We start from the raw sequence: 21,338 nt of genomic DNA on the forward strand, positions 1-21,338 counted from the left end.
TTACAATGCGTGTTCCTTTCTGATTCCATGAGACTTAGAAGCTGGAGGGACAAAAGGGTGTAAAGGAGAGAATGGAAGGGCCCGCGAATGCTCCCGCCCAGCCATGCCCGCGTCAGCTTTGGGTGCGTTTCCTGTGTTAGTGACGCTGATGTCGCCGGTGGGTGGTGGGTGCTTGCGGTGTGCCAGGCGTGGCACCGAGCTGTCGGCACGAATTACCTCGTTCACTGTGGATGCAGCTCTGTGAGGCGGGTCTGGTACCCCCGGTCTCCAGGGGAACAGCTGGGAAGCAGCACAACTGGGATTTAAATCCGGTTATTTGTTTCTGAAGGCCGTGCCCTCACCTGTTACGTATGCCGGCGTGTGTGTTTCTGGTGTGTGTGGGCCTAAATGTTTCTTACATATTGCTTTTGGGTCGTCCTAAATACAATACTTAAAATCTGCTGTTTTCCCCTGTTTAATATCAGGGACATTTTATCTGCCATTAACATTTCTTCACAAATACATTGTGTTCATTCCCTGGATAACTTGGCATTTGAGTGAACCCTAATTTATTTACCTCTAATTCCTGCAAATTTAGGTTACATCTTTTTATTTTTTTATTTTTATTTTTCTAAACAATAGAACAGTCAGCTCCTTATGCATAAATATTACATTGCCTCTCTGATAATAGTTTTGAGATAGAGTTCTGTCAGTGAAATTAATGAGTCAAAGCCTAGAAAATGTTCTTGGTAAGAGTTTTAGATCTACGGCCAGTGTTTTCTAGAATGCGACTCCCCCAGAACCCCTCCCCGCGTGTGTCACGGTCCCTGTCTCTCTGCCCGCAACATCATGTGCCGATGAAGCAAACGGTCTGTTTTCTCCTAACGCAGGGAGGAAAAGTCTAGCGGTGGGGACCGCTCGCCTTCCTGGCTTTGTTGTTACAGAGAAGAATTTCCTTTCGATGATCTTTCAAACAGCTGTCACTTTTTTAGTATTTCTATGTTCGTTTCACACAGAAGTACTTTTTCCAAAATTTATTTATAAGTCTAATACAGATATGTTATTTGGAACATGACCAAATGATTCCAAATTTCAACTGAAATAATAACTCTGTGTCTTGTGTATATTATTATATTCAAGATATTTTGGAAAAGATGAGTGAGGAGACCTGCGACCTGCCAGAAATTTAAAAATATTTTGGGCTATCCTAGTGAAAGAATTATAGTTTTAATTTTTGTCGGAATTAATGTAAAAAACAAATTGCACGAGGCCGTGCACCTTATGGGCTCATACCATCCTGTATGTACGACTTAGGTCTGTGACGCAGGAATCAGCCTGAACCCATGGGAAATATGTGTAATTCAGTGGAGGCTAGAGACGGTTCAGGCCGAATGGTAGCTGGTTCCTCCCAGTTCCCTTTGGGGGTCACTGGTGCCCTCACAGGCACGTCGATGATTCAGCAAAATGAGTGATCACAGGTCTCAGCCTTGTCTCAAGCTCTGCATGGGCAGAGAGCCAGCCAGTGCGTGCGGAACGCTTCTGGTCAGCAGAACTGGGGTTGTAGGCTGCACAGAATCGGGATTAAGGTGCCTGGTGAGGAGGCACATGAGACCCCAGAGGAGGCGTTGGCTGATGCAGTCAGCAGGACAGCGCCATCGAAGTGTCATCTGCTACGCAGCGTGTCCCTACTCCGCTGCGGTGCACTCACCCCGCACGTGGCTGGCATTGTGGTGTTGGGCCCATGCCCAGCTTTCTTTAGCAGCGGACACACCAAAGAGTCTGGCACAGAAGGGCCTCAGCAGCCTGGATGCCCCTGATGGGTGCTAGGCCCTGAGACGTAGGGCTGCTGCAAAGCCTTGAAGTCTCAGGAAGGGGCTTCTGGACCAGATAAACAGGTGCCCGTCAGTTTGAGTCGAAGGCCACGGGAGGCCGTCAGCTGTGAATATTTTACAGGACTTGCTGCTGCATGGTCTCCTATCACTGTGTAAGCACAGGAGCCTTCAACGAAAATCGCCATTTCTTCTGAAGTCAAGGCAGCTTTTCAGAAAACAGAGTTCCGTTTGAAATAAGGACACTACAGATGTTAGGGCTGGGATATTTAACAGGGTGTCCAGCAGATGTCCGCCTGGCATATGTTCAACAGAACTTACCTGAAGAAATGTCTAAGGCAAAGTGAGAATGGTGACCAGATCCTCTCAAAGAGCCCGTTTCAGAAACAGGACCCAAGGAGGAGGTGGCAAGGCGGCCACAGAGAGGCGACAGCGACCGGGGTGGCAACGAGACTTGACGAGGTCTGCACCTCAGAACGGGGCTGTGTACACAGAGACGTGTCACAGAGTCACCGTGACCGCCCTCTGTGTCCTCGTGCTCTGGGCCTCAGGAGTAGGGCTTTGTCTTTGACGCTGCGGTGGACTGCAGTGAAGTAGCCCCCTCGCCTGCTGTTCCGCGGCTCGTGTCACATCCCCTCTGAGTTTAGCCGGGCCCTCTGTTAGGACCACTGCCACCCTCAAGCCTGGATTCACGTTTTGCTGCCGCTGAGCAGTTACTGCTGTGTTCGCTTTCAGTGCTTCTCGGCTCATTCAGGGACAGATAGGTGTGTTTGAAGTATTCTCCATGGATATTTGTTTTCTTTCGAGGTTCCCGGAAGGAAGCTCTGGTTCCTTTGTGATGAATTTGGCAATGAGCAGTTAAAATTTCTCTTCTAAGTGGCACATCCACATATGGGAATTTGAGGGGAGGGTGACCTCCGGATTTTACCTTGCTTAAACATCAAATCATTGAAAGGGGAAACTCCCCCCGCCCCAAACCCGGGTGTAGATATTATTGTTTCCTCATCTTTGGGTTTATCAGCACCACGTAGATTAAATTTCTGGCCAGCCTAAGTGTGGGCACACGAAGGGACCTGAGGCCGCCTGCCTGGGAGCCCGGCCGTGTGTCCTGCACGCCTGAGAAATGGGTGCTTCCTCCGAGGTGTCCCACCTCCTAACACTCGTGTCCCCGGCTTCTTCCCGCTCAGATTCGTTTGTTCCTTTCCTCCTGGCGCCGTCCAGCTGTGATTTCACCTGCCCTCTGATCGTCTCCAAATTCTTTTATTATTTTTTATTTTTATTATTTATTGTTATTTATGCCTACAGCACCTGGTCTTCCTAGGTGGTCTCCCATCCAAGTACTAAGCAGGCCCGACCCTGCTTAGCTTCCGAGATCAGACATCGGCCTTGTTCATGGTGGCATGGCCGTAGGCCATGGACCGTGGCTCCACTGGGGCGCGAACCCAGGACCTTCTGCATGTAAAGCAGACGTGCTAACCGCTACACTATGGAACCACGTCCCATCTCCAAATTCTTGAAAGGACAGTTTGTGCCTATGGCTTCTCTTCCTCTACTGCCCCTTCGACCTTTGAACTCTGACCCCAATTCCCAGATGGCGCCCTCTTGGGGGTCTCTGTGGCGTTTGCGCCCATGCCCCTCCCCTCGTCATTCCCCACTCATCCCGCCCCACGTGTAGACTTGGATATTTTATTTTTGGTGTATTCTTCTTTTCTTCCTCATTAAGCCGTTTGACATCCTCTGCCATTTAACTGCTTCCTGCCTTTAGGCCACAGGTGTGGAATCCCAGGAGGGGCTCGGAGCAGGTGCTGCCGTGTCCCTCACGGGTGCTGAGCAGGGGGCCGCGTGGTGAGCCCTGGGTGCTCCGCCCATCCGATTTCGTTCCTTGCTCAGTGGCTTCATCGCCTCGGCCGGCCCAGGTTTCGGGTGCTCCACAGTCATGCCGAGACCCGAAGCCCGAAGCCAAAGAGAACCGAACTTTAGTCTATTCATTCCTTTAGTTCCGCTTCATTAGTATGCGAAAAAACATATATTTACGAAAAGTTGTTTTTAAACCCCAAGAATAACTTGATTTTTTTTCGTTTGAAAAATGAGATTTTTCTTTTATGTTTGAGGATTTCCATAAAAGTGTTGGAAAAAAAATTTAAGTCACTAAAATAGAAAAACTGTTCTGCGTTTACTATCGTTCAGTTAGTTTTTTCTGTTGTCCCTCCTCCTCATCAAGGCTTTACACTCCGGTTGCGTGTCTGTGGCAGCGTTACGTGGCAGACTGTCTGACCTGCCTTTGACGTGCCATTTACTTGCTGGCTGAAGAACCTGTACAGTTTTTGCCTTACAATTCCAGAGACCGCAAACCCTTTTATTACAAACATGCTTGGTAGTGAATTGACGTTTTCTTTATAAAAAGAAGTCCCTTGAGAGCTCTGATGACAATGGCTGAGCTTAAGGATAGAATGGTGAGTTGGAGGGCCTGGTGGAGAGGACACAACGGGCTCTCAGCACTAAGGGACATTGTGTGGCGCACGTAGCTCAGCTCCGCTGGGGCCTTACGCTGGTCTAATGTCATGCTTTCGAAGGTCTCAATGCCATCTACCCCCGCCCCTCGCCCCAATCAGATACAGATTTGATTTATGGCCAAGACTCATCCAGTAGGAACAATTTTACGGCTTCTCTACCATGTGACATGTATAAACTTCCCTCAAGTTTCTCAACTCCTCTCAAGAGCTCAGCGCTGACAATGTCTCTTTCTTTCATTTTAATATTAATTTTTACATTGGCCAAATTGTATCTTAACTGTTGGGATGAAAATTAGTATTCAGACTTGGAAGTGACAGGTCTTAGTGCATTTCTGTCCCAGAGAGATTTGCTGAGCGAGGTGAGTAGTGTGACAGCAACTTTCCTCTTTGTGTCCGTAGGTCGACGCCTTCCCCGCCAATGCTTACGGCTTGTACAATGTAGTGGGGAACGTGTGGGAGTGGACCTCGGACTGGTGGACCGTTCACCACACTGTTGAAGAGACGCTCAACCCGGTGAGCCCCCTCCCCAGAGTACCCAGGCGCCCCTCTCCCGGACACCCTGGCGGGAACTTCCTGCGTTTCTGGGGGTACTTATGTGCCCTTGGAATTAACCTTGGCGTGTCCCCAGGGGGACATGAAGCACATGTCTATTACTTCAACCTGAAAGCATCATGTACAAGTGTCTGCGAGCATTTCACGTGCTGCTGGGTTATGATGGCAATAATCATTCGAGGGGATCTGCCTATCACTTTAGAAATTCTGTTCAGTCTCACCAATTTGATCAGGGTGAGAGATAGAAATATGCAAACTTCATTAATGTTTTATTAATAACTGGTGAGATCTGCTAGATGGTACTTATCAGGTAGCAAGTTGCCCGATTTTTGATTCATCGAAATTTGGATCAAGGCGCATTCTTTGGCGAGAATGAGAAAGGGTACTTCCTGGGTGGACGCTGAGTCAGGAAGTCGAGTCATTCCCTGATTATTTCCCAAATTCACAGTATGTCAGTTCAGTGCCTCACATACCTGGGGAGTCTAAGATGGCCACGGGCATCTGAGTTTTACCTGATCCAGTGTGGGAACAGGATCAGCGAGCATACTATGCTTCCTGCACCACACTCTGCGCTCAGGGTAGACAAAAGTGGGCACACTACATGGATGTGTGTACAGAAAGTACTTCCTTTAAAAAGAACATCTCTGAATAAAGTTTTTGTCGTGTGAACAGGTTGGGGCAAAAACAGCATGTAAAAATCCTATCTCTAGCAAACTAGATATTCATAAATTAGATCGAAGAATGTATATTTATACTGAAATCAGCTCCCTGGGAACTTGATTTGCTTAATTTTAAACCATAACCTTTCGAAAAGGCACAAAGGATAAAGATAACATCCTTCTTTCTCTTTTCAGAGGAGGGTTAGACAGCTCAGAGTGATTGAAGAATTTGTCAGACTCTGTGCCGCAGGCCGTTTTTCGGAAAGTGGGGATAAATTCGTTTGAGTTTCTCTTCACAGCATAACATGTGGGCTGCTCATGAATAATCTAGGGACACAGATCTGCTTTCTTGGGTGCAGAGGAAAAAGCCAAGTTCTTCAGAAACTGTCACTTCTCCCTCATTTTCTGGCAGGGCCAGTGGAAGTGGCGGTCAGAGACGGCCCGTCTCTCCGAAATGATGAGGTTTGAACATCTCGGTGGGTTTGTGGTCGGGAGATGCCATTCCTGACCAGCCTTTGCTGTCAGAATCAGAAATAGAATTTGTCCCTCTCAGAGAAAAGCATCTGCCGGCTTGGGAGGGGCCGCTCCAGGCGTCAGGGTTCTGGTGAGTTGCGAATCTGTCTATCTGCCCATCTGTTGTCAAGCTGAGTGCTCGCTAGCTCCCAGTTTTATAACCGCTTGTTTTTCTTTGAGTTTACAGGAAAATCCACATCCAGTTTACCCGTTCCGGGCTTTATCTTAGAGGTTGTCCTTGCTCTGTAAATTATTCTCACGTAAAGTTTCTCTTTGTCGCAGTGGCCTCGTTTGCTTCCCGATTCGACTGTGATAAAATTCGATAGTTTTGAGAACCAAACCCCAGCTCCCTAGACAACTCACTCCCCATCATTCAGATCTTCGCAGCTCTCCTCCGTGCTCAGTGCCGTAGCCAGCAGATGAGCCGCGGCCATGTCATCCGGGTTACTCCCTCCCTCTCGGTGCCCTGTTGTAGCTAGAACCGTCTTCACAGAGAGCAGGCCTAACGCTGTCACTCCTGTTTGGAATGCTCCAGTGGCTTCCTGTCTGAAGACTCAAGTCCAGACTCTCAGAGCATGACTCGTGAAGCCTCAAATAATTTAGCCCTTTTGGAGCTCTCTTTAGCCATATGTTTTTATTCTTTTTTGAGCATCTAATTGTGAAATCTTAAAGAAATTAAGAAATATACAGAGAATAATATAACGTACCTATGTACCTAGTATTTAGACTTAACATATCTTAAGTTTCTGGTATTTACTTTATTTCTTTTAACCAAGGAAAAAGGACAAAACTGTTCTCCTGTTCCACACTTGGTACTGTCGGTATTTTTAATTGAAGCTGTTCCGGTCGATGTTGTGGTTTTTAGTCATCATACTTTAAAATCGGCATCCGATAACTTTAATATCCGGCTACCCCGTGGTCTGCTTCTGTTGTCTGTTGTCGTTCTTGGTTTTCAGTCACGTCTGGTTTTCTCATGTGCCTGGTGATTTCTGATCGAGTACCAGGAATTATGTGAAGAAACATTGTAGGGATTACTGAGATCTGGATGCTGTGATCTTTCTCTAGAGAGGATTTACCGTGGCTTCTGGAAACTTCTGTTTCAGATTGGCATATGTTTATTGGGATGATTCAAAGGTGAGCTTCAGCCCCTGTGAGCTAGTCTTTTTCCCAAAGAAAGGATGAAAACTTAACTAGGTTTACTAAAAAGATTAATAACTCTGCAAGAGATGTCCCATTTCATTTCCTGCTAAAAGATTAAGAATCTTACAAGTGGTGTCCTGTATCGGTATTACAGTGAACCCCCCAGCCCCTCCCACCCTAGCCCCACATTTAAGCTCAGCGTTTTCACCAAGGCCTCATCTCCTCACACTGGGCGTCGGGAAAGGTTTTACCTAACGTTTATGTATTTTCCAACTCATTAATTCTCTTCTTTAAAATTTTTCACATCCAGCAGTCCATATTCATAAACACTTTTCCCGAAGTGCAGCACTCTGAATCAGAGTGCAGTCATCATAGATTTTGGGGGAGAAAACGCGTGGGCTCTGTAAATGTGAAGGCGGTGGCTACGCCTTCTCCCTCTAGCCTTCCAGATTACTTGCGTAAAGTGTATTTTGAGTTCAGAAGCAGAGCCGTGCCCGCATCCTTGTGTGGGAGCCCCGCTTCACCCCCGCGGCCTGGTGCTTGGGGGTGGGGGTTGGGCAAGCCAGAGGGTTTATACTTTACAGTTACGGTGTTTTGTCTTTTTCCTCCCTGAAGGGCTCCAAGTGCTTTTTCTCTCTCCCTGACTTTCCCTTTCTTTATTTCTCACATCCTCAAAATGTTCCTGATTGTGTAAAGCGGGCATGTGGTCCCAGTGTCATCACTCAGGGTCATTCCTGGAGGTCATTCCTGGAGCGGAGAACTGGCATTTGATGTGCAGAGTCAGGATCTGCACTCCAGCTGTGTTTTGAAATGCAAAACGCGAAAGGCTGCTCACTTCCCTATAGTATTTTATCACAAACTGCATACGTTAAGCCAGGAATTTCTGGAACTGTTATAAATATGAAAGAGAATTTAAGAGATGTGAATTGCTGTAGAGTGCAGCGGCTTCTTCCGCAAGCAAGGGAGAGGCAGTGAATTGTGCTTACGGCTTTTTTATGTCTTGAGATTTTAAATCAGTTTCCTGTCTTTCTTACCTTCCTCATCTCTTATTTCCACTAAATTGTTCTTTAGAATTATTGATTTGGCAAGTTGGTTTTTGTACCTAACATTCGACTTATTAATGAATTATAAAGTTATGTAGTGTTATTTTCCATTTCTGTAGCTATACCATAGTTTATGCCACAGTGTGACTCATCTGTTCTTTCCCTGAGGATCTGGAAGTAAAACTATGTTAATTGAGAAGAGAAAAATAGGACAGTAAAATCATCTTTTTTAACAAATTGTTCTGAGGACTTTTTATGTGGCTACGTGGACAGATTTCTAACATAGATGTATACATATCCCCATGTGTGGTTTCTGTGTAAGTATGTGGCTTTATCCATTCAGCGAAACTTATTGGCAGCCTGACGCATGCCACTCATGCACTGGCGTCTGGGAATCCAACAGAAATGACCCCTGTGGAGTCAATCAAACACACCTCATTTCACACATTTGCATATGTAGGTATTGTGTGTAAAGAGGAAGTATAGCATGATCGTTAAAAGCATATAGTTTTGGAGTCAGACCTGGTACCCTAGCTCGGCCTCCTACGTGCCAAATAACCTGGGACAAGTGACTTAGATCATCTGCTTTCTCATTTAATAAATGAAAAAATAGTCATACCCCTTGTGGAGTTATTGAGAAGTTTCAGCGAGATGCCACAAAAGAAATATTTAGTGTAGCGGCTGGTATGTAGTAAGCACTTGATAAATCTTAGTTATGACTACCATGTTTTATGCGTAGTGAAAATCTAAATACAGTAAGTCAGCAAGCTATGAATGACACCTCACTTTGAAATCTGGTCCGCAGAAGGCACTTACTCTGGGCCCTTTCAGGGATGCGGAAAGGAGATTGGCCATCCGGTTAATTAGCATGCAGCTGTCAATAACAGCTCTTTTCCGTGGAGGGTCTTGACCTCCTACTCTTGGAAGTAAACACTGCTTCTAATGAAGCGGGAGAATCAGGCACTTAGCAGTGGTCCTCTTTCACAGTGTCCAAATTAAAATCTTGGCAGTCTTTAAGTGTTCTTTGAAAAATATGTTTAACTACAAATACCATTTGGTATCAGCTAATTGCTTATTCTCTCTCATCACTTGCTAATGAGTTGTCACTGAAGGATGCAGAAGATTGGAGTGTGAGAGAGTGTGCTACGTAGAATCGTCAGGAAGATTCTCACATCGGTGCTGAGAGCCCTGTCTGGCTTTGCAAACAGGACTGATTGAACAGCTTTACACCGTCATTCTGAGAGAAGGACGTCACTGTGTCTGGAACAGACCTTCGGGCACATGTAGTCCGCACCTGGGATGTGGTGGCTTGGTTGCAGTTGACCCAGAGGTCACCTTTCTTTAGGATGATGCTATAGGATACATCATGGCATTGAAACAGACTGACTTCTCTATACCTCAGAGCCAGTCCATGCGGGCCGGGTAGACCGTGGGTGTTCTTTTGTGTTGGACATCAGCGTGCTAAGCTTTCTGGAGGCAAAGGACCCCTGCACTACCAGAGGCCCATCCCACCTGGCTGTGTCCAGCCGTCGCCAGGTGAGGGGGAGGTGGCCTTGGTGGCGGAGATCCAGTCTGCTACTTTTTTCCTCTTAATAGTTGCTTCTTCTGTGGTTTTGGCATCATAGATGTTTTATGGCCTTTTGCTGAAAAACTACCATTTATTTGCACAATGATGATAGTCCATGCCTCTGAAACAGATCATACGTATCTGCCTTTGTGTAGGTCAGAGTCGTAACCGTTTTCCTGGGACCGCACTGCTCTTTCTTCTCTCCTTCCCGAGAAGTTGGATAGAGCGGCTGTAAAAGCTGAGGCCCATGGCCACCTCGTGCCCACGGGGATGGCTGCTGTTTAAAAAAGTAGAAGGTAACAGGCGTGGGTGAGATGTGGAGAGATCGGAACTGCATGCGCTGTTGGCGAGAGTGTGAAGTGGTGCAGTTGCCGTGGAAAACAGTGCAGCAGGCCCGCGACAAACTAAACAGAGAGCTGTCTGAGCCAGCAGGTCCGCTCCGGCTGTGTGCCCCGAAGAGCCGACGCGCGGTCTGGAAGAGATCCGGGTGCACGCTTCATCGCAGCGTTATTCACAGCAGCTAAGACGGGCGGGCCGAGGGCTCAGGGACAGGAGGAGGATGATTGTGGTGTCTGCATACAATGGAATGCGATTCAGCCTTTAAAAGGAGGAAATGCCGACGCCTGCTCCACCATGGCGAAGCTTGAGGACATTATGCTACATGAGACAAGCCAGTCACAATGAGATTCTGAGAGCCGTCGAATCCATAGAGACAGAAAGCAGAACAGTGGTTGCCAGGGACCAGGGACCAGGGACCAGGGTCTGGGGGTGGGCGGGGATGGGGAGTTACTGTTTCGTGGGTAGAGTTTCAGCTTTGCAAGATGAAGAGTTCTGGCGATGGACTGTGGCGATGGCTGCACAGCAGTCTGTGCTCAGCGCCACTGAACTGTACGCTTAATGTGGTTACGGTAGTAAGTTTCACGTCATGTGTATTTCACTGTAATGTGAAAAACAAGTCCAGATCTTTGAATGAGACACCTGAAACAGGCTCATGTTGCTCAGCGCCCGCCTAGGCATGGACCCGCGGGAGGGCAGGGACGGGTCCACCGCCGGGGGGCGGTGCAGACAGGACCTCGCAGGGGCGCTGTTGCGGCTGTGGCAGGTCACAGCGAGGATGCTCCCGCCGAGTGAGGCAGGGGCGTGGACCCCGTGCTGGGGACACCCCTGCCTGGGCCCAGCTGCCGGGCCTTTGCGGTTTTCCCACTGGTACTTTCTACCTGTGGTCCAGTGTAGGCCATGATGTGCTGTTATGTTGAGGAAGTTTAAAGGGCTGGACTGTTTGTGCTCACAGCACTTCTGACACCAAATGTGGGGGGACTTTTCTGCATCAACAGTTGGTTTCCAACTCTCTGGACATCAAAGGGGTGTCCTGCAACTCAGTTCAGTTCTGACACCAGCCATCCAGGTTAGTGTCAGACGCCACAGATGAAGCGCTCAGTCCCACTCGTCTGTCCACCCTTCACGTGCCAGCGGCAAATGCGGTCACAGATTTGGGGCCTCTCGTGATGCCCTCCTCAGGTTTCGTAATCTGCCAGAACAGCTCACAGAACTCAGGAAAGCACTTCACTTACAGTCAGTGGCTAATTCTGAAGCGTACGAGTCAGGAATAGCCAAATGGAAGAGAGGCAGAGGGCAAGGCTGGGAGTGGAGGGCCCGGGGCTTCCGCGCCCCTGCCAGGCGTGCCCCCTGCCCACACACCCGGAGTTCACCCACTCAGAAGCTCGCTGAACCGCCACTGAGCGGGCTTTTAAAATACATGCACGGTTAAGTGAGCACGATTGAGTAAATCATTTGGCGTTGGTGATTGAACTCAACGTCCAGCCCCTCCTCCCTCCTCAGAGGTCAGGGCCGAGGCTGAAAGTCCCACGCCCTCTGATCACGGCTTGGTCGCTGCTACCAGGCCCCGTCCTGACCCTGGGAGGAGGGGCAGATGGTGGGTGGGAGGGCGACAGTGACGGTGGCCGAGGGGGCCTGCGCTTTCAGCCTGTTTGGCGAAGTGTCATTTGGCAGAGCCCGTAAGTGGAGTGGTGAGGTGGGCTTTGCAGGGAGATGCAGGGAGAGTAAGTGTCGGGCCAGTGATGTCACTGAGGGACACGAGGAGATGGGTGACGGTGACGTGGAACACACCAGCACCGTGTCGCCTCGAGGGCACGTCTGCCAGCAGTCTTGCAGAGACACAAAGCACTTTGTACCCACCTGACGCTGGCTCACTGGGGTTTATGGCGCCTGTAGTTCACTTTGCAATGGAAGGAAAGGGTGCTCCCCACTTACCGCTTTCTTTCTGGGACGTGACTTTCCTTGGAGGTTTCTGAAAACCCTTCCAGAATACTCAGGGGAAGGGGCGACCTGACAGAGCAGGTCTCTGAGCTGGAGCCGCTGCTGCTGCGGTATGCAGTGGAGACCCCCAGACCCCGTGGCTTTGAGCCGGTGAAGCCACGACAGGTGTCTGCAGCGTCACTGTAGGTGCAGTCTGTTTTCGTGGCGGGCGTTTGTGCTTTGAGTGTGGGCTTATTCCTGCGTGACATAAGCAGGCGTCCTATGCCGAGAGAACCCATTAGGAGACATACGTTTCACAAAGGACGTAGTTCAACTCTTTCCAAAAGCTAGTGAATGTCTTCACTTAAAAAAAAGAAGAAATGAACTCTTGACTCGTAGTTCTCCTTGGATTTTAGCCATTTTCTTGCAGTGAACTTGTGAAACCCAGCAAAGTCTGTGTGCTTCAAACGGGAGCAGTGGGACGATTTATTTAAAAGATGTGATGCTGCGTCAGCTCGCGAGCAGCTCATGGCAGAGCGGCTCAGAGGAGCCCGGAGCCCGGAGCCAGTCGGGCCCCTCCACTCGCTGGCTGTGTGACCTTGGCTGGGCCGCCCACCCTCTCTGTTCCCTAATTGTCCATTTGTAGAATGTGGCTGACGACCGGGCGCCCCAGCGTTCCCGGTTTGCGCCTGTGCCTGGCACAGCTGTTACGAGCACCCCCTTTCATTCCCAGATGTGTCCTTATTAGCACAGTAAATTCTGCGGTTGCCCTACCAATGCTCGAACCTGCCTCAGGAGATCATTTTGAGGATAAGATTATTAAAAACAATACCCGCTTGTAACACGTGCTCAGTAAACATTAGCTGCTACCTGTAGAATTGGTCTTTTAAATACCCAGTTTTATGCATTACTCAGAAGCGAGGATCGGTGCTATGTACCTTGGGCTACGACTGTGACACTTTTTATCGGAGAATGCAGGCCACCGCGGTGCGGGCAAGCTTCACACCGCCTCGAAGACTTCCTTTTACCCGCGTGGGTGACATGAGTGCCGGGAGGGAAATCTGGTTTCCTTTGTCTCACCACGGGGGTCGTTGCCGCGCTGGGCCTGCCGGGCCCACGGGGACATCCCCACGGCGACATCCCCATGGCGACATCCCCACGGGGCTGTCCGTTTGGTACGCGCGCTCCACGTGCTGTCCTTCATCTGATCTCTAGTTTCCTTTCTCTGACCTTTGTTTGGCCGCCACCTTTTCCTCTCCCCATGCTGTGTCTAAAGCTAATTGTGGTCTCTTCGGCATGGATCCTTGTGCTCGGGGAGACGTAAAATCACACGGTTGAAAAGGCTTGTTTGGAGTAGTCACGGCCTCACCTGCCCACTCCTGAAGTCCTTGGTCACGTGTGACCGCGGGTGAAAGCGAAGTGAGTTGTTGGGAGTGCGACTTTCTCCACACGTGCACCTTGGGCAGCGTCGCTGCCGAGCCTGCAAGGTGGTCGAGCTTGGTGGGTACAGAGCGGCGCGGACCTCCTCTCCTGGCACTCCTGTCATTGCTAGCTGTGTGACCTTGGGCATCCACTTATTTAGTCTCTCCGAGTTTCAGTATCCCTCATCCTTAAAATGAGGATAATGACTTCCTGCTTCCCAAGCTTATTGTATCAATTGAGACTAAGAGTCAGCATCATCTAAGCAAAAGTGGGCAGAGTTCCTTTCTTTAAAAACGGTTGAGGTGATCAAGGAGAGACTCCTTTTGGGGAGCGCGTGAGCAGAGGCTTGAAGAGAGAGAAGGTGAAAACGCCGCTCCTGCTTGTGTGTGTCTGAGCTGCCTTCGCCGTGACCTGCTCCTGCAGGACGCCGTGCCTCCAACGGGCAGCACGAGCCTTCCCTGTCATTCCAAACTCCAGGCTGCTGGAACTGGGCCTATGGGAGCCCGTGCGGTCCGACAGCTGGAAGGCTTGACGAGAAGTCAAGTGCGCAAGGGAGCCCGGCTTCCAGCCCCCCGGGGTGAGGACGCCTCGCTCTCGGAGGGACATGCCTGTGCCCTGGGTTGTAGCGTGGAGCCGCAGCCTGCCCCTGGAAACCCACTGTCCCCGGCACGTAGACCTCCGAGGAGCCTGACTCCTAGCATCTTGGGGCCAATTTTCTTCTTTTAGTTTATTCTGGCTTAAGATTTTCTCTCCTTTAATTTAAAAATTGTTTTTTATTATAGAAAAAATGCAAATACGCAAAAGTCAAGAGGATAGTATGTTAACCCCCGCATGTCTTTAGTGCCCAGGTTTAATAATTCACCATCTCATGGCTAATCTTGTTTTATCTATATTTCCACCCACTCATCTGCTCCCCTCCTCCCCAGGGTTATCTGAAGCAAATCCCACGTTTTATATATTGTTACCATCTTATTTATTTTCATTTAAGAAACAGCTTAGTTCTGGTATAATTGGCATACATTGCACACCTGAAATATACGGTTTGATCAGTTTATGGATATACCGATCAAATATATATATATACTGATCAAAAATACACACATACACACCCATACACCCATATCCATGAAACCGTCACAGTCTAGATAGTGGACAGATCCATCACCCAAAAGTGTCCTTGTGCCCTTGGTCATCCTCCATCCTGTCCCTCTCTGCCTCCCGTACCTAAGCAATTACTGATCTGCTTTCAGTAGATGAGTTTGTGTTTTTTAGAGTTTTGGATAAATGGAATCGTCTAGTATGTATGTATGTATTTATTTGTTTTTTGGTCTAGCCTTTTTTGCAGTGGCATAGTCTTTTATTTACTCTACGATATTATTGTGCTGCTTTGGGTACCATTTTGGAAGCTGCGAGGCCCGGTCCAGGTGAGAGATGTGGTGAGGACCAGGGTGGTTACCATGGAGAGGGTAGCTGCCGTCAGCGGCCTGCTCTGCAGGTGGAGCTCAGCAGAGCAGCTGGCCGTGGGGTGAGGGAGAGGGCGACTCGTCAGGAGTCCAGCCTGAGCCTGGGGGCAGAGCGTGACGAGGTGGAAGTAGACAGGGAAAGAGGACGGCCTTGCCCGAGCCAGCCTTGCCCGAGCCAGCCCTTCGGCCTCCGTGCTCTTTCAAAGCTGCTGGTGTTCCCACCGGCTGGTCTTGACTAGTATCTAATGTGCAGATGAAAACAGTATTTAAAATATACGAAGACATGCCCAGGGTCGCTGGGTCTTCTCCCAGATGTTTTTAAGTTAAGGCGAGCGATCATTGTCAGATCGGAAAGAATGAGTTTCAGTTTCCTCCTAAGGAGTTCGTGGTATCGTTCGAACCCGGCAAAGGGAGAGAAAGTGCGACAAAGACAGATCACACTCTCAGACTGTTAAAAGCTTCTTGAGGTGAAGTTCACTCCGTTATTTCTGTGGCCCCCAGAATGTTTTTGTGCTGGTTTCACCATTAAAAATGTTCGCGTCCTGCTAAGTCTGACTCTGCGGTGGAAACCTGTGCTCGCCGAGATTGGCCATGAGACTTTTCCTGTCGCGCGTTAGCCTGTCTCCCTTCTACAGAATCGTTACCGTGTCAGCTATTTCCGTAGAACTTGGACTCCCTTTGGGGTCCGGCCTTAGAAAAACTAGGTTAAGCGATCTCTGTGGTTTTGGAATTGGGAGGTTGTACGCCACCTGGATGATTAAGTGTGCGGGCGCCTTTGGGAGACCGGAGTGAGTCACGAGCTGGTAACGGGTCATGGTGGCAGCAGCAGCTGCGCATTTACTGTTTATTCCTTGCCAGGTGCTTTATATGCTTATCTCGTGTAGTCCCCACATCAGCCCAGCGGAGCAGGCTACGTTGTCACCTCTGTTTCCCAGGGAGGAACCGGGACGTGCAAGGGTTTCCTAACTGGACCAGTCTCGCAGGCGGTCTGGCGCCTGAGCCCATGCTCTTCACTGAGAGGCAGCATGCGAGGTGGATCTTGCAAGATGAATGGGAGTTTAATGAACAGTGGAGGTGGGCATAGTAGGCAGCAAGATCACGTGTCTCCTTGGGGGATGTGAGAAGCTCATTGCCCTGAGGGCGACAATGAGAAATGATATTGGTAAGGAAGGAAGGTCATCGGGCCTAAAAACAGCTTTTTTGGTTAGCCACAGCAGCTCTCTCATAGGCGAATTTCTGAGGTCTTTTAACAAGTTCGAGAGATCCTGTTTCTGTCTGCTCAGATCCAAAGAGTTTTCAGGTCGGGGGCTTTGGGCCCAGCGGACCTCTGAGACATCTTCTGATTTCAGACAGCCTGGATCTTGTTGTCCAGGAGTCAGTTTACTGCTCCCACCCTTCACGTTCAGCTTTGATTCTCTTTAGGGTTGAAAGAAATAGTTTTAATCATTTTAAACTGCATAGTCTTCCCAGACCAGCCCACACTCTGACAATAGCTAAGACGCTAACAGTTGGCTAACAATGGACCGGTCCCTCACTTACCTGATTCTTGGAAAGAAGATGGGGGTGAAAAAAGTTTTTGATGTGCCGCTTAATCCTTTTTCAGAGGCTAACTCATTTCCTGCTTTGGAAAGCTATGGTGCCTGATTATAATAAGGAGATAGTAAATGCAAAATAAAAGACGCTTTTAAGTTTTAATAGAGTGTTATCTCTGAGTGTCACTGAAGCACAACCAGTACATGCCGGAGCCTTTAAGTTTGCATCACACTGAATGTGTTCTTTGTTTAACTAAAAAAATGAATAGGTAATTTACGAATGAATTTCAAAAGGTACAGAATTTCCACCTTCGTTTCCCCGACCTTTCTTTCCTCCCCAGGCAACTCGTTTGTAGTTTTTTAGTGACTCTTTTTACAGAGAGAGTTTATGCTTGTGTTGGCATAGATGAGTGTACGTCTATGCCCGTTAGCATATGCGAGTATATATATATTTTAGGATTTCGCTATGGAAATGCTAATAAGTGAGAGTAGAGAGAATGTACCTATAACTCAGCTTCAGCAGTTATTAACTCTGTCAATCCTGGTTCAGTCAGAAGTAGAACTACTAGTGTGTGTAGGTGCGCGCGCGCGCGTGTGTGTGCGCGCTTGCCTGTGTCTACACATGCGTGCATAATGAATTTATTATAGAGATTGGACCTTACACACTCTAAAGTTGCTATTTGATACATATATGTATATATAAATAATCTAAATGTCTAGTTTTTACCTTAATAAACACAGAAGGCCCAGAAGTTGGATTTAACAAAGACTTAAAAGCAGCTATTATTTTTAAAGAACTAAAGGGAAATATAAAGAATTAATAGAAAATACAATGAGTTAACAAATAAAGATTCATAACATTTCCATTCTTAACATGGAAATGTTAAGTAACCAAATGAAATTTCTATATTTGATAAACATCATAACTGATATGAATAGTTCCCTAGATGAACTCCGTAGCACATTAGAAACCATAGAAGAATCGGTGAACTTGCTAAGTTAAATCAAAATTTTCAAACCAAAGAACAGAGAGGGGAAAAAAATTGGAGACAAACCAACAGGGTCTTCTGCTACAATAGTAAGCATTTCAGCATAATTCCAACACATAATAGGAGCCCCAGACGGAGAGGAGCGAGAGAGAGGAACAAAACCATTTTAAAGAAACGATCTGAATGCTTACTGCCGTCAATGACAGTTATCTACAGATCCAAGAAATTCAGTGAACCTCAGCTGGGATAAACACACCTGGATAAATCACAGTCACACTGTTGAATGACAAAGAGAAAATCGTGAAAGCAGCAGGAGAAAACCTTAGCACATACAGGACAATGAGAAGTGATGAATGGCTTGTTTCTCATCAGGAACAGTGGAAACCGGATGGTGGATATATTCAAAGTGCTGGGGAAAAAATCCAACTATCAAGTAAGGAGTTTATATCCAGCAAAACTGTCCTTTAAAAATGAAGGTAATGGAGGTTTGACTTCCGGTTCTGGGAAAACAGAGTAGATGTTCAGTTCCCCATCCCCATCCTGCTAAATACAGTTAAAACGCTGGACACTGCATGTGAAAGAAACATGAGAAGCCCCTGAAAGGTGAGAAGAAGGCAGAGTAGTTGTGGGCCCTGGGACCCTACGAGTGACATGGCGGTGGGTTCCGTGGATTTTCTCGTTGGCCCACGTATCTCAGACTCGGAGCTGAAGAAGCCATCAACCCACAAATGCCCATGGATTTAGACAAAAAGTCTCAAGACAGTCCCGCTGTCTGTAGCTAAAGGAGCAAGTAGAAAAGGGATAGTCTAGCAACAAAGAGAACTTTGAGGCAGTAACCACTCTACACAGAACAGGCTGCGTCCCCGCCCATGCCCCCAAAGGCCCAGCGGGACATGTAGACATCCACCAGCATGGGGCCGTACGGAGGCTCCGTAACACCCTGCCTGGGTGGTGTCAGAGAAGGCCTTTTGTCATTGTCCAGCAGTCATGAGGCCCCCTTACCGTGGAGTATGCGTGGGGAGCCAGACCGCTCACCCTCCCAGCAGTAAGTAAGGAGAGCCCCTGAGGAGGTGGCAGTGGAGCTTGAGCTGGGACCTTGGCCTTCTCCTTCCCCCTCTCCCGGCAGTAATGAGGTGGCTCCACCTTTCCCCTGTCGGTGTGAGTCACAGAAAGCCAGCTAAAACGGGATGTTTAAGTAACGTCTAGAGTCTCGTAACATAATTAAAATCCAGGTTTCCATTGAACAATCACTCATCATACCAAGAACCAGGAAGATACCAAGCTAAATGAAAAAAGACATTGAATAGATGCTAACATGGGGGTGACAGATGTTAGAATTACCCACCAAAGATTTTAAAGCAGCCATGATAAAAGTACTTTAGTGAGCCATTATGAACATGCTTGAAACAAAAAAATAGAAAGCTTCAGAAAAAAAAATAGAAGATATAAATGAGAACTAAGTGCAAATTTTAGAACTGAAAAATAGAATAATCAAAATAAAAGCTTTACGAGTGGGCTCAGCAGCAGAATGGAAAGGACAGAGGGGAAAAAAATCAGTAAACTGGAAACTAGAACCAAAGAAACTATCCAAACTGATCAACAGAGAGAAAATAGAAAATAATAAATGCATGAATGAACAAAGCCTCAGAGTCCTATGTAACTATAACGAAAGGTCATCCAGCACTTGTGTCGTGGGGGGCCTGGAGAAGAGGAGAAGGAGGGTGGGGCTGAGTACTCAAATAATGGCTGAAAACTTCCCAAATTTGGGAAAAGACTTAAACCTATAGATTCGAGAGGCTAAGCAAACCCGAAAGAGGATCATCTCAAATCCATTCCATGACACATCATGATTAAACTTCTGAAAACCGAAGACAAAGATAAATCTTGAAAACAGCCGGAGAAAATGACACCTTACCTAGAGGGAACAAAAAGCATTGTGAATGACAGTGGATTTCTCATCAGAGACCCTAATGAGGACCAGAGGAAATGGCACCATGTGTTTTAAGTATTGAAAGAAAACTGCCAACCCAGAATCCTTTATCCAGTGAAATGTCTCTTTAGCAGTAAGAGGAAATCAAGACATTCTCAAAGGAAGGGAAACAATTTGTCACCAGCAGACCTAACCTAAAAGGATGGCTAAAGGAAGTCCCCTAAACTGAGCGGAAACGATTTAAGGAGAACCTTTAAACATCGGGATGGAAGGAAGAACACCGGAAGCAAAAATGTGGATGTGTGCGCAGGCTTTCCTTCTCCTACATTTTCTATCGATGGTTGAAGCAGAAATTATAACATTGTCTGATATGTTTCTGTGTGTATTGAGAGGGAGTATTTAATACAATTAGATTATAAACCAGAGAGGCTAAAGGGATGTAGAGGGAGGTTTTTTATACGTCACTGGAACTGGTAAAATAACACCAGTGCACCTTGATGTTTTATATGTTATCACAGATATATATACACACACATATATGTACACACACATATATGTATACACACATGTACATATTTAAATATGTAACTGATAAGATGTAAACTGATATATGTACAAAACTGATATAGACATATAAACTGTGATAAGATACATATAAATGTACAGTCAAAAGGTAAATCAATGAGTTTATTTAAAAAGTTGGACAGTGAAGAAGGCCGATAAGAAAGAAATCGATTCACTTGCAGCGTGCTGTTGGAGGAGGGCTCTGTGGATGCCCAGGACCCCCAGAAAGATGAGCAGGTGGGTCCTGGAGCAAGAGCCTGAGACATCCCTGGAGGCAAAAATGACACTCTGAAGCTGTCCTGCTTCGGGCACTTCACGAGAAGGCAGGGTTCTCTGGGAAAGACAGTGACGCTGGGAAGTACAGGAGGCAGCAGGAAGGGAGGAGGCCAAGTATGAGAGGGCTCAACTCCGTGACAGAAGCCCCAGGCAGGATTCTGCAGGCGTGAGCAGGGCCGCTGGCAAAGTGGTAAACATTGCAAGCTACGGCGTAGCCACAGTGGTCCGACGCACCAGCACGGGACGTCATGAGCCTTGGTCGGTCTGGTAACTTGCTGTTTAGCGATCACAGGCTTCGTTCGTTGGAGAGGGTGACGGCAGAGAACTTTTGTTCTCACTCCTTCCTGTTGGCAGATCGGCTCCTCATTTTAGATGTGACTTGACAAAAGAGTTCCGTCTCGCGCGATGGCGGATACCCTGAGAGGCTTCAGTCAGAATTTCAACTCATCCCGGACGTTGAACCCAGCGCGCAGAGAGCCGCCTGCAGCAGTGCAAGGCAAGAATTCCGTGCCGGAGAGAGTCGCCGGTCTGCGGGACAGCCGCACGGTCGTAAAGGCGTCGTTTCTGCCTCACTGAATCCTTGGGGTTGATCTTCCTTTTATATTTGCATTTTATTTTTATTTTTTTTTTAGGCGGAGCAACCTCGGTTGACCTCACAGATTACAAAGACCTCGTCAGTTTACAATCTCTTATTTTTTTATTTTTTATGCCTACAGCACCTGGTCTTCCTAGGTGCTCTCCCATCCAGGTACTGACCAGGCCCGACCCCACTTAGCTTCCGAGTGATCTTCCTTTTACAGAACCGTAAATTCGCCCAGCAGACTCTGATTTGGTGTCTGTCACAGTCCAGGTGTCCCTGAGAGGGAAGCTGTGCTGTTAGTCATTGTCGCATGCCGCTTTTCTCATCCATAGCTTGCTCGCTTATACTCAGTAGAAGTCTGTTAGTCTAACATTAAGCATTGAGGCCGTGGAAATAACTGTGGCCCTGCGTGGAATGAGGACTGGCAATGGCTTCGTCTGTGACAGTGCCCAAGTACCTGGAAATGCCTAGGAAACGTCTTCTGCCACGTTGTTGGCATTTGCAGGTCAGTGTGTTCATCAGGCTTGGAGG

At 47.8% G+C, this 21,338-nt stretch overlaps 1 protein-coding gene and 1 pseudogene across 13 annotated transcripts in view; one reads left to right on the plus strand and one right to left on the minus strand.

Annotated features, from left to right (window-relative positions):
* Positions 1–21,338, plus strand: part of SUMF1 (sulfatase modifying factor 1) — a 127,173-nt gene that overhangs the window by 30,719 nt on the left and 75,116 nt on the right. For 9 of the 13 annotated variants that reach the window (XR_005647563.1, XR_005647562.1, XR_005647564.1 and 6 more), the window contains 2 exons: positions 39–122; positions 4,721–4,834. The exons of 2 other annotated variants lie outside the window; for them this stretch is intronic. Coding sequence is in view for 7 of the 11 variants with exons in the window: in XM_039837951.1 (XP_039693885.1) it covers positions 39–122; positions 4,721–4,834 (198 nt within the window). In the remaining 4 variants the exon portion in view is untranslated. The remainder of the gene's footprint in view (positions 1–38; positions 123–4,720; positions 4,835–21,338) is intronic. 2 more of the 13 variants (XM_039837952.1, XM_039837957.1) reach the window with 1 other exon arrangement.
* On the minus strand, positions 3,105–3,220 carry LOC120582586 (uncharacterized; annotated as a pseudogene).

This window comes from Pteropus medius, unplaced genomic scaffold, assembly GCF_902729225.1.
Source record: "Pteropus medius unplaced genomic scaffold, Ma_sr-lr_union100, whole genome shotgun sequence".
Lineage (NCBI taxonomy): Eukaryota > Metazoa > Chordata > Mammalia > Chiroptera > Pteropodidae > Pteropus > Pteropus medius.